We start from the raw sequence: 15,457 nt of genomic DNA on the forward strand, positions 1-15,457 counted from the left end.
CTAAAGTGAATGAGACAGACATGACTCCTAGCCTCAAGTAGCTCAGTCTAGTTGGGGAGAGAGACACGTATACAAGTATACATGATCGCTAAGGATACAGGATAATACTAGTTTTTGATTGATGCATTGCTGGAAACAACCAGGATGCCAGACAAAGAATGAGTGGGAAAAGGATGCTACATTAAATGGAGCGGTCAGCAAGACCCCTCTAGGGAGGTGACATAAAGCAAAGACCTCCGAGGCAAGGAGGCATGAGGAGAATGGTGACAGAGTGGTGCAGGCAGACTGTGGGATGGGAAAGGGCCTGGAGCCTTCTAGGAACTGGCAGGAGGTGGCTGAAGTCCAGGAGTGAGCAGAGCGCGGTCCTGTATGAGATCACCCTGGCAGGCATGGGCCAGAGCAGGCAGGGCATGCTGGGCCAAGGCAAGAAGTTCGGATTTTTTGAAACCCTGAAGTAGAAAGCCACTGAAGGAAGGGCCTTTAAGAAGGGAATGACGAGATTTACATCTTTAAAAAGACAGTTTTGGCTGCCACATGGAGACTGGATTACAGCCTGGCAAGAAAAAAAGCAGGAGACCAGATGGAGGCCATGGTGTTTGCAGACAAGAGATGATGGTAGCTTTGGACCAGGGCAGGGGCAGCTGGGGAGAGGAGCCCCTGGGGAGGCCATTTCCACAGGATGTAGCGCTGTGTGGCCCTGGTTAAATACTAAGACATATCTGATAAGTAAGTGAAAAGATATCACAGAATATGGATGATGTCAAGGGACATGTGAGTTTAGACACTCCAGAGAGAGGGGGCAGCACTTTTAGAGCATGAGGCTGAATGTGATGGGAGGGCAGCCTGGCTTTTGTGGCCACCGGGCCCTGGTTTTCTGAAAGTCCTGATTCAAAGGATTCCCTTCTCTTGTTTCCATAAACCACTGACATATCCATTTGTACATTTCTGTGTCCAAATACACCCATAATGAGCCGATTTCATGCATCTGTTCCCAACTCTGTTGGGTAGTATCTTATTGAAACTGGCCATGGTGGGAGTATTTACACCATGGAAAATGGCAAATGCCACAAAGCAGGGCTTCCCATCAGAGAGCTGGTTGTGAAGTATTTACCAGCACGCACCCCAGCCTCTAGCATCTAGAAGCAGCACAAAAGCCCTTTGTTAGAACCACGCGTTCTCCATTTCTGATGCGGAAAATCAGAGCAGGGCATTGCAGCCGGGTGAAGAAGGGTCACCGCTTCTTGGCTCTGTGACCATGTTCTGGCCATTCACCCTCCCAGGCTGAGGGTAACGGAGGGAAATGGGAGGGCCCCAGGGCAACCTTGCCACTTGCACCCTGGGTGGAGAAAGCATGAGAAGAGAGAAAGAGAGGAGAAAAAAGAGACGGAAGATGTGGGATGAAGGCTCAGAAGTAGACTGGGAGGGAAGTAGCCCCACATGAATGCCTATCACAGGCTACACACTGTACATAAACTACCTCGACACAACTGCCCTGGAAGGTGGGTCTTACTACCCCCATTTTATAGACAAGAAAACAGAGGCTCAGACATATCAGGTGACTTGCCTTGGATCTCACCGCTACCTGGTGACAAAGCCAGATCTGAACCAGGTCCACCTGGTGGCAGTAGGTGAGGAAAGAAAAGATGATAGGAAGGAAGGGTAGTCTGAGATCTTGCTCTCCTACCCCACAGGTCCCCATGACCGCCCCCCAAGTCTTATGTCTTTGCAGCTCTCAGGGTTATCTTCACTACTGCCAGCCTTCTCCTCCTCTGTCACCTCCCACCCAGGTCAGGCCTCAGAGCTGACCTCCTTCCAGCCTCAAGCATGAAAGACCGCCCAAGACAGCCCGCCTACTTAAGCGGTTACATCGTTCAGTGGCCCCAGAGCAGGCTGGTCACTGCCCCCTTTCTGCTGTCCCTCTAGACAGTGATCTCTTGACTGTCTCCTTAACCCCCCAGCACTGTGCTTCTAAGAGGTACTCTTATGTGAATGAGTGAAGGCAGACGCTGGCTTGCTGGAGGCTCCTGGCTACTTGTCCTGGTCATTGTGAGCTGGGGACACATTCCCCAGTGAATGCAATAGGTAGAGACTGGGGTCCACAGTTTTTACCCCAGAATATAATCTGCCTCAGGGCTCAGAACCTCAGGAATGCATCTGCCCTTCTGTTTTAACCTCACGTGGGCTGCATCCAGGTAGCCATGCTTCCCTGTGCCTCAACTGGAGACAAAGAACTGGAGAGAGGAGAGAAGCACCCACTTCACAGTCAGGCTGGAAGCTGAGCCTGCTGCCTGGGTTAGTGGCCAGAGACAGCCCAGGTCTCCCAGGAAGGCGGGCAGTGGGCTGGAGGGGCCAGGAGGTGTCTGTGTTCACGCGTGGGGATTCTCTGCTGCCCCTTGTGGCAGCCGTCAGGACTCCCTCCCGCAGAGCCATGGGTCTGATGTGGGAGGACCTTCTTGCTAGCACTCCATCACCTCGCTTCACCCACATCCTCACTACGCCACATCCTTTTCACCAGGGTCTGAGAAAGGCTTCTTGGGGCCAGGGGTGTGCAGGTGGGACACCCCGTGATTGGTCTCCATCCTGCCCCTCCAGTCCGTCCTTCATACTGCAGCCAGAGAGCCTGCTCAGAAGTCACAAAAATGGTCCATTTTTGTGCAAGGGGAGCTAAGAATGTGTTTTTATACTTTTAAAGATTTGTAAAGAATAAGAAGGAGAATGAAAGGAGGAGGAAACAAAAAATTATCATTAGTGACAGAGTCTGCATGGGGCTTGCAAAGCCTGAAGTATTTACTCTCTGGACCTTTAGAGAAAAAACATTTGCCAACCTCTGGACTAGAACATGAATGGCATCTATCAAGGCTCAATAAATATTTGAATGAAGGAAAGAATATTTTAAAACAGCCTTAAATGACTTCCAACATCAGGGAGACATTCAAATGCCTTCTCTCACAGCACTTACAACATTTAATTTTGTTTACATATCTGTCTTTTCTACCAGACTGTGAGGTTACTTCCCACATGGTGTTCCCATGGGGGGAACACCTTTTGCATTTCCCGGGGACCTAGAACACTGTCAGGCACACAGTAGGTGCTTAATAAACACTGAATGAATAACTGTGTCTGTCTTGTTCACTCAGCACAGAGGCTCAATGAACATTTGTGGCGTGAATGAACAAAGGATGAGTGGAGACATCTAGAAACCCTTCCTGCCCTACATGGCTCAGGCCTCCTCCTGAGAACACACAGTGCTGAGTTACTGGCAGGCACCTGTCTATCTTATGAGCAACCAAAGACTACTCCTTCTTGCCTGTGAGAAGGGATAGAGACTTTGGATAAGTCAGGGTCCAGTTAAGCCAGGTTACTCTGTCCAAAAAGTTCAATTGTTGCTACCCGGTTTTAACAACTGCTGGTGGCCCAGTTGTACCACATACAATTTCCAGCACTCTGATCAATGGGCTGATCTATTCATTTCGGCACCAGCTCTCCTAACCAGGCTGCCAACTGATTTGGGGTAACTATGAGCAGGGACAGGATCAGGGAACTGGGGGACTCATTGCGAACAAGACGTGAAGCCAGGAACTGAGGAGGGCAGGGAACAGGGTTGAGGACTCTAGGCTGGCACGAGCACATCAGGTGCCGGCACAGGGCTCAGGGCTGGCACTTCTTCCAAGACTTGCTCAGGGGCCAGGTCTGAGCCTTACATATCCTTCCTGTTCTTCTATGACAGTAGCTTTTATTTCTATTTATTCACTTTTTATAAGAATGCGTTAGCACTGTTTTAAAAAAAAAAAAAATTTACTTATTTATTTATTTGGTTGAGTCAGGTCTTAGTTGTGGCAGGCGGGCTCCTTAGTTGTGGCTCGCGGGCTCCTTAGTTGCAGCTCGCTGGCTCCGTAGTTGTGGCATGCGAACTCTTAGTTGCGGCATGCATGTGGGATCTAGTTCCCTGACCAGGGATCGAACCCAGGCCGCCTGCATTGGGAGGGCGGAGTCTTAACCACTGAGCCACCAGGGAAGTCCGACAGTAGCTTTTAGACTACTTTCCTGCCATTAAGTGGCTCAGAAAAGAGTGCATGGAGTTGCTTTTTCAGGACCAGTTCTTCCAGGGCAGGTTGCCTTCATTTTATCCAGAGCACTCAACTTATCAAAACACCATTCATTTGATCTACTAGGAGTCTCAAACTACGCTACATAAACCATTTAGGTGTTAGGTGGAGACATCTACTGGTGGAGTGTGATATTGCAACCAGGCTCTATAATGCATAGTAATTGCAGTACCTAAAAGTTGATGCAGATAGAACTAAGTTCTAGGAGCTACAAGTGTGAAATCAAAGTATTCCTAGATGAGAAATGTCATTCTTGTGGTCCAGCAGGGAATAAGAGGGAAGGAAAAGGTCAGGAGAGAGGAGGAGCTTTGACAGTGGAAGGGTGATTTTATCATTAAGGAAGTGCTATGAAATATTCATGGGACTTCCCTGGTGGTCCAGTGGTTAAAACTCCGCACTTCCACTGCCACGGTCTCAGGTTTGATCCCTGGTCAGGGAAATAAGATCCCGCATTCCATGCAGCGTGGCCAACAAACAAAAAACAAAAACAAAAAAAACCCAAACAAACATAAAATATTCGCCAAAGGTAAAGTGCCTCATCCACCACAGAATTTTTAACATGATGAGTAATGGTAAAATATGCCTTTCTTTCTAGAAATTCACTATACTGCCAGTCTTGCTGAAAGAGCCAGTAAACAAGAGAATATTTCAATAAGTAAAGGGTAGAAAAATCAGGAAGAAAAGATGCTCCTTAAATAATCACATGATCTGTGAAATTTTGGTGGGAAGATTTTTTTTCCTGCAGAATAAGCAGAATTTGAGGCTACATTAGCCAAAGTCTGCAGGAACCAGCCAGGCAGCCAGCCACAACAGGGAAATTCTGGAGAGAGATAAGCCTTCTTCAACTCAGAATTCTCACACAGAAATTTCAGGGCTTGGGCTGTCAACCTTAAATCCTTTTTTTGAATTTAATCAAGGAGGCTTGTTCTAACATAAAGGAAGTGTTCAAAGGTCAGATAAAAAAATAAGGCTAGTCCCAGCATGGGTTCTTAGTCTGAATGAAGAAAGATGCTATTTTCCACCCAGTTGAATTATAAATAAATCCATCCCCCATCATTGCAGGTGAATGATGTAACAGTGGTCACCACAAATTAGAGCTTCTTCTCTCTTTTCCAGACCAGTCCCCTCATCAAGCCTGTCCTGACTGAATACTTTTGTTTTCACAAACCAGAGCTGTCTGTTTCTTCTCTCCCTCCCACCCGTCCCCTCCGGGAAAGTCTCCGCACACTCAAAGCCAGAAACTCTGTGACCAGACCAAGACTGTCTGCTTCTCTTCTCCTCTCTGCTCTTTTCTAAGAAACATATCATTATCCTCAGGGCTCAAGGGCTATTTGTAGCTTTAGCAGGATGCCACGGCTCCGGCCAGTACCTATTAAGCTAGAAAGCAGAGCTGTAAACAGACTGGTTGGGAAAAGACCGGAGTTCACTCCAGATGCCATACCTTGAGGCGAAGAAATCCAATTCCTCTCCACTCTTCCTTGCAGGAATGGCCTTGGGGCCCATAAAGCTGACCACAGGCCTTGTACCCAGGGAGCAGTGAAGGGACCAGAGTTGTTGAATTTGGAATTGTTACTGATGCTGGACAAGAACACCTGTGTGTTCTGAATTAATAGCAGTAGCATAAAAACAGCACAAACATGTGTCTCTTACAACATGCCAGGCACTGTTCTAAGTGCTTTATACATATTATTATGAATCCTATAATACTCCTACAAGGGAGATTACTATCCTTATGCCCATTTTACAGATGATGAAACTGAGGCCCATGAGAGAAAGCATCCTCTTCCACTTTTGGAATCTCTGCATGGCCTCCTCTCCACCCATCCTTATCAACCCCCTCAAACTTCCTGGAGTTCTAGATAAAGAATTTAGAATTCCAGAAAGCTCTGAAGACCACATTGGCTCCAGATGTGGTATGGGCTAGGGCCTTTGCAGATATGCAGGATGTTCTTGGGTTGCAGGAGGACAAAGCTGGGCGATTGTGAATCTAAGCGTATCAACCCCAGGCCTGTGAGAACTCAAATCTTTCCTCTGTGCATATTCAAATTCTCACCTTCTCTTTTTTGACATAAGGGTCCTGCTGTCCAGGGAACGGAAAGGGTGTTAGGAAGGAAGAGAACTGACTGTGGGGAGAGTGAAGTGAGTATGGGAGCTGCCTGCAAGAGCAGTTGTCACCGCCCAGATCAGTGGCTGATCGAAGGAAGCACAGAGCCAGGCCTGGTGCCGAGGCTGGCGAATGGATCAGGCCCAAATCGACTGTATGCTTGCACCTCCCAGCCTGCACGCCGTCCCCTCAGCCCCGAATGTCCTTCAGCATCCATCCATCCATCCATCCACCCATCCATCCATCCACATCACTGTATACCCCATGTAGTGCCCAGGGCCTGGACTTCGTTCAGTAGGGGTATGCTAAACATCGAATGAGTAGGAGAAAACAGAAAATATTCTTACCAGATTTCTTTTTCCCAACATGTTCCCTGTACAGGAAAGAATAGGGGTGGGAAAGAGTAATGAGTCAATATCTTTTCTGTATTGCTATGAGTTATTCCGTTAGGAAACTGAGATTTTCCATCCCACAACATCTCCAGTGAATGAGTGTAAAATCCAAGCCAGTCCCAGGGACCCAGACTCTTTAAAATAAAAAAAAAAGAATTCCTTTTAATTTTCTCCCTTTGCCTGATAAGTGCTCTGGTGTCCTGGGGACCAGCATCTCCACTCTATTTGTAGAGTAGGAGGCTCTGGGGAGGAGCTGATAGGCAGGGAGTAGAGGTGGGTATGCAGTCTGAAAACAGGAGTTAGGACCTCACACTGCACTGAGCCTGACACCCACCTCATCAGGCACAGTGGAGGCCTTGCCTCACTTCTGAGCAGTGCCCTGAGCTGTACAATTGGAGCAGGAAGTGCTCAGTGGTGAGTGGAATACACTAAAACCGGGGAGACACCTGGCTAGCAGTGAACCCAGCACATCTCCCTCACAGTGACACAGAGGACACTATTATGGGCTAGAGTCCATACAGAATGAGTAATCGCTCCCATACACTTGTCAACCACGTCAGAGTTTATACACAGAACTGCATTATGAACAAAATGTTACAAATCAGGTTTTACAACATACTTTTAAGTAAATTATCCCATTAGTAAAAAGCTTTCCGATGTTATAAAAAGTAAAGGGAGGTGATAGGATGGTTGGGTTGAGATAGATATTGTGGCAGCAGTAACATGAGCTAATACTACAAAATTCCTAATAAATGCTATTACCCTGTGCTAGGACCCTGCTAGGCACTTTTAGTTCACTCATTTAATACTCATAATAACCACAGGAAATAAGTACTCTCTTGGTGCCCATTTTACAGATAAGGAAAATGAGGCACAGAGAAGTTAAGTAACTTGCCCGAGGTCACACAGCTTGCAAGAAGCACAGCCAGGGTCTGAACCCAGGCCTATCTTCATTTTAAAAAATTGAAATATAATTCACATATCATGAATTTCATCCTTTTAAAGTGTAGAATTAACTGTTTTTTAGTATATTCACAAAGTTGTGCAACCACTGCCATCAGCAAATTCCAGAAAATTTTCATCACTCTCAAAAGAAACCCTGTACCCCTTAGCAGTTCCTCTCCATTTCCATTCCTTCCAGCCCTTGACAACTATTAACATGCTTGCTATCTCTAAGGATTTGTCTATTCTGGACATTTAATATGAATGGAACCATATAATAGGTGGCTTCTTGTGACTGGTTTCTTTCATGTAACATAATGTTTTCAAGAGTCATCCACATTGTAGCACATAACAGTGTTCATTCCATTTTATGGCTGAATAATATCCCACTGTGTGGATAAACCACGCTTTATCTGTTCATCAGCCATTGGGCATTTGGGTTGTTTCCACTTTTTGGCTATTATGAACAATGCTTTTATGAACTTTGTACACAAGTTTTTGTATGGACATATATTTTTATTTCTCTTGATTATAGATGTAGGAATGGAATTGCTAGGTAATATGGTAACTCTAGGCTTAACTTTTCTTTTTTTAAGATTTTTTTTTTTTTGATGTGGACCATTTTAAAAGTCTTTATTGAATTTGTTACAATATTGCTTCTGCTTTAATGTTTTGGCTTTTTGGCCCCGAGGCACGTGGGATCGTAGCTCCCCGACCAGGGATCGAACCTGCATCCCCTGCATTGGAAGGTCAAGTCCTAACCACTGGACTGCCAGGGAAGTCCCTAGGCTTAACTTTCTGAGGAATTGCCAGGCTGTCTTCCACAGTGGCTGCACCATTGTAGACTCCCACCAGCAACATAGGGAGATTCCAGTTCCTCCACATCCTCAACACTTGTTGCTATCTGCCTTTTTGATTCTACCCATGCTAGTGGGTATGAAGTGGTATCTCACTGTGGTTGGAACTTGCATTTCCTGATGGCTAAGGGCGCTACGCTGAGCATCTTTTCATATGCTTCTTGGCCATTTTTGTATTTTCTTTGAAGAAATGTCTATTCAGTGTCTGATTTTAAAGTCTGGGTTTTTAACCACCATGTAATCATGCTTTCGGTGTAACCTCGAAAGCGGGGGAGCAGGGAGCTAAGCCAAGCCCTGGAGCTTGGGGCTGCCCTCCTGTGTGTCTGGAAGGAGCAGCTGGGCCAGTCAGTAGTGATGTCCTCTGGCCAGGCATTACCCAGTGAGGCTCAGTGTCACTCCCCTGTGCAGGGGAGGGGGAGGGTGACAGTGGAATATCCCAGCTCACATTTCCTGCCACTCATTGTGGACAGGGTCCTGGTCAGAATGCTGTACCTGGACTGGCCCGCAGAATCCTCACATCAACCCTTGAGGGTCACTCCATTTCGCACGTGGAGACACTGAGGGCCAGAGAGGTGAGGCATCTCTCCCAGGATTGGAACCCGGGAAGCCTGGCTGGAGCCCACTCTCCTGACCACACCCTGGACGGTCCGGTGGGGGAAGTTGCCTCTTAACTGCTGGCTCCAGGACACACCAGCAAAGGTCTCTTAAGTCTGCTTCCATGTAAAGCCCTCTTCCCTCGCTGCCATCCAGGCTGAGGCCTGAGCCATGGTCTGGGATACCTGAAATCCCAGCTCCCGCACTACCGTGTACCCCTGCTAGTTGTCTCGCTGTCCTAGCTGGAGCGTGGGGGTGAGGGGCAGCAGGGGGCTCTCGGTTTCAAGCAGCAGCTTGTGTGGGCTCAAGCAGGCACGTTATTTTCTGTGTGACATGCTTAGGGTGATCTCAAGTTTACCCAGGAATGGTAGCGAAAACCTTCCTCTAAGAGCACCATTTATTTCTTTCCTTAGAAACTGCTGGGAAAGACTCCCAGTCTCCATCACAAGCCCTAACTCAGGTCTGAGCATCAGAATCCTGACCAAGGGACCAACCCCACTGAGCACCTGCCCTCACCATTCATTACTGCCTAAACAACAACTGAGGCCCAGCTGAGGCTGCCTGCTGTGGCCCCAAAGCCACCCTTGGGGTTCTCAGCACCCTCCTTCCCTCCCTCCCTCCCTCCCTCCTTCCTCCCTCCCTCCCCTCCTTCCTTCCTCCATCCATCCCTACCTTCCTTCCTTCCTCTCTCCCTCCCTTCCTCCCTCCCTCCCCTCCCTCCCTTCCTCCCTCTCTTCTTTCCCTCCTCCCTCCCCCCTTCCTTCCTTCCCTCCTTCCCTCCCTCCCTTTTCCTTCAAAGTCCGGCTTAAGGACAGGAAGGCATCACTAGGTAAGCACCTGCCATGTGCCTGACACTATCACTACCCTTTATGAGCAGGACATTGCCTAACCAAGATGAGAGCAAGGTTAGCCATGCCCACTTTACTGATGAGGAAAGAGAAGCTCAGAGAAGTCAAGTCACTTGCCCAAGGTCACACAGAGGGGAACAGACAAAGAGACTGAAAACTTCCCTTTCCTTCCAGGAAGCCTCTTGGAACTAATACATCTATTTCAGCAGGATGCTGGTTAGCTTATCTCAGCTGTTACTTTGTGCTTTCTTGGGGTACAGTCTAGGCTGTGTTTTGTATTTTTAGTGGATGTTCTACTTGTGCGTGTGTTTGTGTGCGCACAGGCCACACGTATCCACATGTTCACATGGCCTTTCCCACCAGTATAGAAGCCCCTCTGAGGGCAGGTGCTGTTTTTCTCTTGTATTATTCCTGAAGGAAGAAAGGGAAATGATCATTAAACACTATAGATTGTGGTCTTTTTTGTTTTTAAATAAATGGAGCAGTAAGATTTCTTCTAGCTGGTCAAAAGGTTCTAACCAGAGGAAAAAACTTTAGATTCTCACCACATGCCAAATGTTGTAATGACTTCTAATCGATTTAATGAGTAAATATTGAAAGAAAACCCAAAGCATAAATCAACTAGAAAAAAATGAAGGGAACTATCTTGCGTCTGAATGGTGACTGTCCTTCTTAGACTGAAAGCAAATGAAAGAAGTCACAACTAAAAAATTGGTCACCGGATTTGACTTCACAAAAATATAAAACTTATGTACATCATAAAATCCAGGAACAAGATATAAATGCACAATAAAAGGGACAAATATTTACCACAAATACGGAAAAGGCTAATTCCTTACTATATAAACAGCCTGTACAAATCAAAAATAAAAATAGCTCAAAAAATGTCCACTGGCCCCTAAGGCCCCAAAGGCAGGAACTAGGCTTGTTTTTCTGGACTTTCAGTGTGGGTGGCAGTTGTGGGAAATGTTTGGGGAGTTAACACACTTGAATGGTTGACCCTGTCTTTGCTGGTTTTTGCCCAGAGATGTGGGGGAAGGGAGAGCCATCTGGAAGGCCTGAGATGAAAGATTCTGGTCCTCCCATATGAGAACAAGCATCTCCACATGGTACCCACTTCTTCCAGTGATGTACAATAATCAAACGGACCAATTAGCTTCTCTCTTACCATCTCATAAAAGATCGCAGAACCCAAGCATCCTGGCCCTGGCAGCCAAGGAGATGTGAAAACTGTGTACCTACTATGTGCCAGGCACTGTGCTCAGCACTTCACACACATAGATTCAAACCTCACAATGATTGTGGGTCCCACATCCATGGATTCAACCAACTTCGGATTGAAAATGTTCAGGAAAAAAATTCCAGAAAAGTTCCAAAAAACACAACTTAAATTTGCTATGTGCCTGGCAACTATTTATAGAGCATTTATATTATATCAGGTATTATAAGTAATGTAGAGATGATTTAAAGTATATGGGAGGATGTGTGTAGGTTATATGCAAACACTATGCCATTTTATACAAGGGACTTGAGCATCCGTGGATTTTGGTATCCATGGGGGGTCCTGGAACCAATCCCCCTGCCAGTAATGACGGATGACTGTACTATTATTCCCATTGAAGAAGTGAGGAAATGGATTTACCTTAAAAGTATAAGAACAAAACTCTAACTCCAGGAAACTGGGGAACAGGTCTATCTTTTGAATTATCAAGCATAATACCCAAGGGGGCTCACCACGATTTCAGCCCCCAAACTCCAGAAAACTAGCTGCTGATCATGTCCTAATTTTCCCACTGCTATTTCATTTCAGTCTCCCAATAACCCCATAATGTGGGTGCGGCAGGTGACACGGTCTCATTTCACAGATGAAGTAAGCGAGGCAGAAGGGGAGGGGAGGGGAGGGGATTGCTCTGCCCGGGTGGAACAGCTGGCTGCCTGGCCAGCAGACTGGAAGCTCCCTGTGGGCACAGACTGCATCTGCCATGTCACCTCTTTGTCCCTCCGTGCCCAGCCCGTGGGCCTGGCATTCAGCAGGTCCTCGATACCTATTTCTTGAATGGATGCACAATGCTGGTGCTCCGGACCGGGAACAGCGCCGGGTCTAGAACTCCCAGTCCTATGTTCCTTCCACAAGCCCAAGCCAGCCAGCAAGTGGGGAACGTCAGGCTGTGGCCACCAGAGAGCATGACAAAGCCCCCAGACAGCCTCCCCGACATGCCAGCTCCTCTAGAGGGCTGGCTCCCACCCTATGTTCCCCAGTGTCCTTCCTTCCTGCACGAAGGTGCCTGGACTCTTCTCAAGCACAGAGGGCTGCCCCTGGCCTGGCTCTCTCCCATCTCTGTCGGTAAGTTGGGCTGATGCCTGCTCGGAGCTGGGGACCCACTCACCACCCTCGCCAGGCAGGAGGCCAAAGACATCTGAGCATTAACATTCAGAAGGGGCGCCTGGGTGGCCGTTCTTAACCTCAAGTCCCTGAATGGGATTTGGCACAATTGAGGACCTCCTGAAACGGGGCATTTTTCTCGGGAGAAGGAAGAAAGCTTTTATTGGATTCTCCAAATGGTCCACGATCCTCCCCAAAGTTAAGATCTCTGGGAGGCTGAGAAGAAAATCTAGATGCCACTGACCCTGTGGCCCAAGGAACCCACACCCAGGTCAGATCTGCCCCTCGGGGGCTGGTGTTCTTCCTTCCCTGCCTGTGGGCACTGAGTCAGGTTGGTGAAGCACGGCCAAGTGTTTCTCTCCACATCTTGTCATTGGATTCCCAAGCAAAGCTGCGAGGGAGGTGCTGTCAGACCCCTCCCACGAGACAGGAGACAGGCGCAGGGGTGAGGAGCAGCCTGCCCAGAACCACTCGGCTTAAGAGTGGCCAAGCAACCTTCCTTGTGAAAGCCCATCACCTGGACGTCTTGAACAACTCTGGGAGTAAAAACAGCTACAGTTGGGTATCCAGAGAGGGAAAAATACCACGGGCCACCACTTTTTGAGCACTTGGCAGGTTCCTGGAATTTTTACTTGTGGCAGCCATTCCATCATCACTGTAATCGTAAGGCTCGCTGCTATTCCCATTTCACAAGGAGTGAAATCGAGGCCCAAGGCTACACAGCTCATGAGTGGTAGAGGCGAGATTTGAACCTGGATGTACCCAACTGCAAACCCAGACTCACCCAGACTCTGTCTCTTAAGCCCAGTTGTCCCTTCTGTGGGAGGCACACACACAGAGCTTATGTGAAGACTCAGGCAGACCTGGGGAAGATCCACCTCGCCTCTTCCAACCTGTGTGACCCTGGGCAAGTCTCTTTCCTTATTGTGAACCTCAACTTCCTCATCTGTAAAATGGGAACGATAGCTCCTACCTGGCAGTTTTGTGATAGAATGAAGTAGAAACTGAATATGTTAAGCTCCATATTCTTTGATTCACTTCACCTAGAAATTAGAATCAAAGCCAGGGGCTACCAGCCTGAGTTAGCAGTTTAACCCTGACTGCCTGGGAGCACTGTAGACAAAGGTCCCTTGAGAATATTTCATCTTTCATCATGTCATGTTATGTCCATAAAAGCTGGGGACTGTTTACTAGGCACAAATGCTAAAGACACCAAGAACAGAAATATTAGCCGGGATGGGCTGCAGGCCCATTAGCAGATTTACAGTTATTCTGTATCTTTTCAAAAAAAATTCATGTGTTGGCAAGGCATTCCCTTGCGATGTTTTGATTCAAAAGATTTACTGTGGTCCCTTATGGAATGTCATTCCCATGCTTCTGTGTGCTGGCTCTGAGAAGCTGTATTCACTTAACTCCGTGCTTGTCACAGGAAATGGTATTTATTGCAATATGTTGACTGTAGAAAGTTTCATCTGTGTGGCAGTTAAACCATTAGTCCTGAGCGATCAGCTCACCCTCTGTGATCTCCGAACTTGATTCTGCATGTAGCCACGTGTATATATATAAATGGCCTGATTTCATGTGTTAAAACTCTTTGCTGCTTTCTCCTTACAGGTCTATTTAAAAAGTAAGCTTTGTGAGTTCACCAGATTCACTTCTAGAAAGCAACATGAGTTTTTCTAGCTCAGCCTACATAAAGTGCTTAGCACATGAACGCTGAACCGATGCAAGCCTGGGTCATTACTGCTGTCCTGGGCAGTGAGTTACACTCAGAACTAAGAAGAGCAGTTCACACTTCTCCCGTAACAGCGCCTGGCTGGCACTTCTCAGCTGTTCCTGACAGGGCCCCAGTGGACCCCTAACCCTGCCAGCTCTTGCTCCTGTGACTCAGGACGGCCCAGCACCTGTGGTCTGTGTCCTCCTCCCCCACTGCGATTTCTCCATTAGACAGATCCCTTCTTTCTGCAGACGTATATGATGCCTTTCCCCGAAAAGCGCTTTTAAAAAAGCATCATGCATCAGTCAGTGTTTCATGCTGGCACGGCTGCTGGTGCCATCAACTCTTGGCCAGCAGGCGGGTGGTACTGAGATTCTGTGCGATGTGTACTGGGGGGCTGGGGAGATGCACTGCTTGGCATCTGGGAGCGCAGCCTGTCCGCTGCAGGGAGAAGTGAGATCAAACCCTGGCCCCGTCATTCACTAGCGACGGGACCTTGAGCAGGTCTCAGTCAGTCACTCACTCACATCCCTGATGGTCCTGGGCACATCTAACTTTGCGGACAAGGCACACAGTCTCTGCCTCGAGGGCTCACCGTCTCCCATGTTCAGGTATGGTGGGTAAATGCAGGGCATTAGGGAATTCAGTAGTGCACTCGGCCAGCTTCCTTCACCTGTAAAACTCAGCTACGGCTACCTGCAGTCACTACGAAGGCTACCTGAAGTGAGGCCCGGTAGGGGCTCCACTGATGTAATCTAGTTTAATTTTTACTTAGCTTTCCTCCCATTCCTCCTGGGGCTGGCCGGCCCAGCGGGAAGGAGGGCTGTGAGAGTTAGCTCTAAGGAGATCCACAAACCAACTTACTCTTTGGGGGGATTCAGGTCCTCAGGTCTTGTTTCAAAGAACTGCAGCACCTCATCACACTGAGAGATGTAGGGGGGCAGCTGGATCAGGGCCTGCAGAAGAGACACACAGGTGAGCCCAACGGAAGGGAAGGGGTGTCAGGAATGCCGTTAAGTCAGGAAGTCCTCAGACACGGGCAGGCGTCAGGATCACCTCGGGGGCTGGGCCCTACTCCCAGACTTTCAGATTCAGTAGGTCTGGCGTGGGGCCTGAGAACGTGCATTTCTAGCAAGTTCCCTGGTGATGTTGCCACTGGTTTGGGGACCACACACACACACACACACACACACACACAGTATATATACACACATATATATTACAGGCATATCTGGACAAATAATATGTACATATTTAGACAAAGCAATAAATTGTGAACAAGGTCCTACTGTACAGCACAGGGAACTATATTCAATATCTTGTAATAAACCATAATGGAAAAGAATATGAAAAAGAATATATATATGTATAACTGAATCACTTTGCTGTACACCAGAAACTAATATAACATTGTAAATCAACTACACTTCAATAAAAATAAAAATAAAAATTGTGAACTTCATGCCATGTCATTATTCTTCTACATCACCATCTCTACTGGATACTGGGTGTCT

At 47.6% G+C, this 15,457-nt stretch overlaps 1 protein-coding gene across 2 annotated transcripts in view; it reads right to left on the reverse strand.

Moving 5' to 3' along the window:
- The window catches only part of SH3PXD2B (SH3 and PX domains 2B), a 112,066-nt gene that overhangs the window by 32,771 nt on the left and 63,838 nt on the right, over window positions 1-15,457 (reverse strand). For both annotated transcript variants that reach the window (XM_068536367.1, XM_068536366.1), the window contains exons 5-6: window positions 14,808-14,899; window positions 6,558-6,583 (exon numbers count right to left, since the gene is read on the reverse strand). In XM_068536367.1, the coding sequence (XP_068392468.1) occupies window positions 6,558-6,583; window positions 14,808-14,899 (118 nt within the window). The remainder of the gene's footprint in view (window positions 1-6,557; window positions 6,584-14,807; window positions 14,900-15,457) is intronic.

The sequence above is a fragment of the Eschrichtius robustus genome, chromosome 2 (genome assembly GCF_028021215.1).
Source record: "Eschrichtius robustus isolate mEscRob2 chromosome 2, mEscRob2.pri, whole genome shotgun sequence".
NCBI classification, from domain to species: Eukaryota; Metazoa; Chordata; class Mammalia; order Artiodactyla; family Eschrichtiidae; genus Eschrichtius; species Eschrichtius robustus.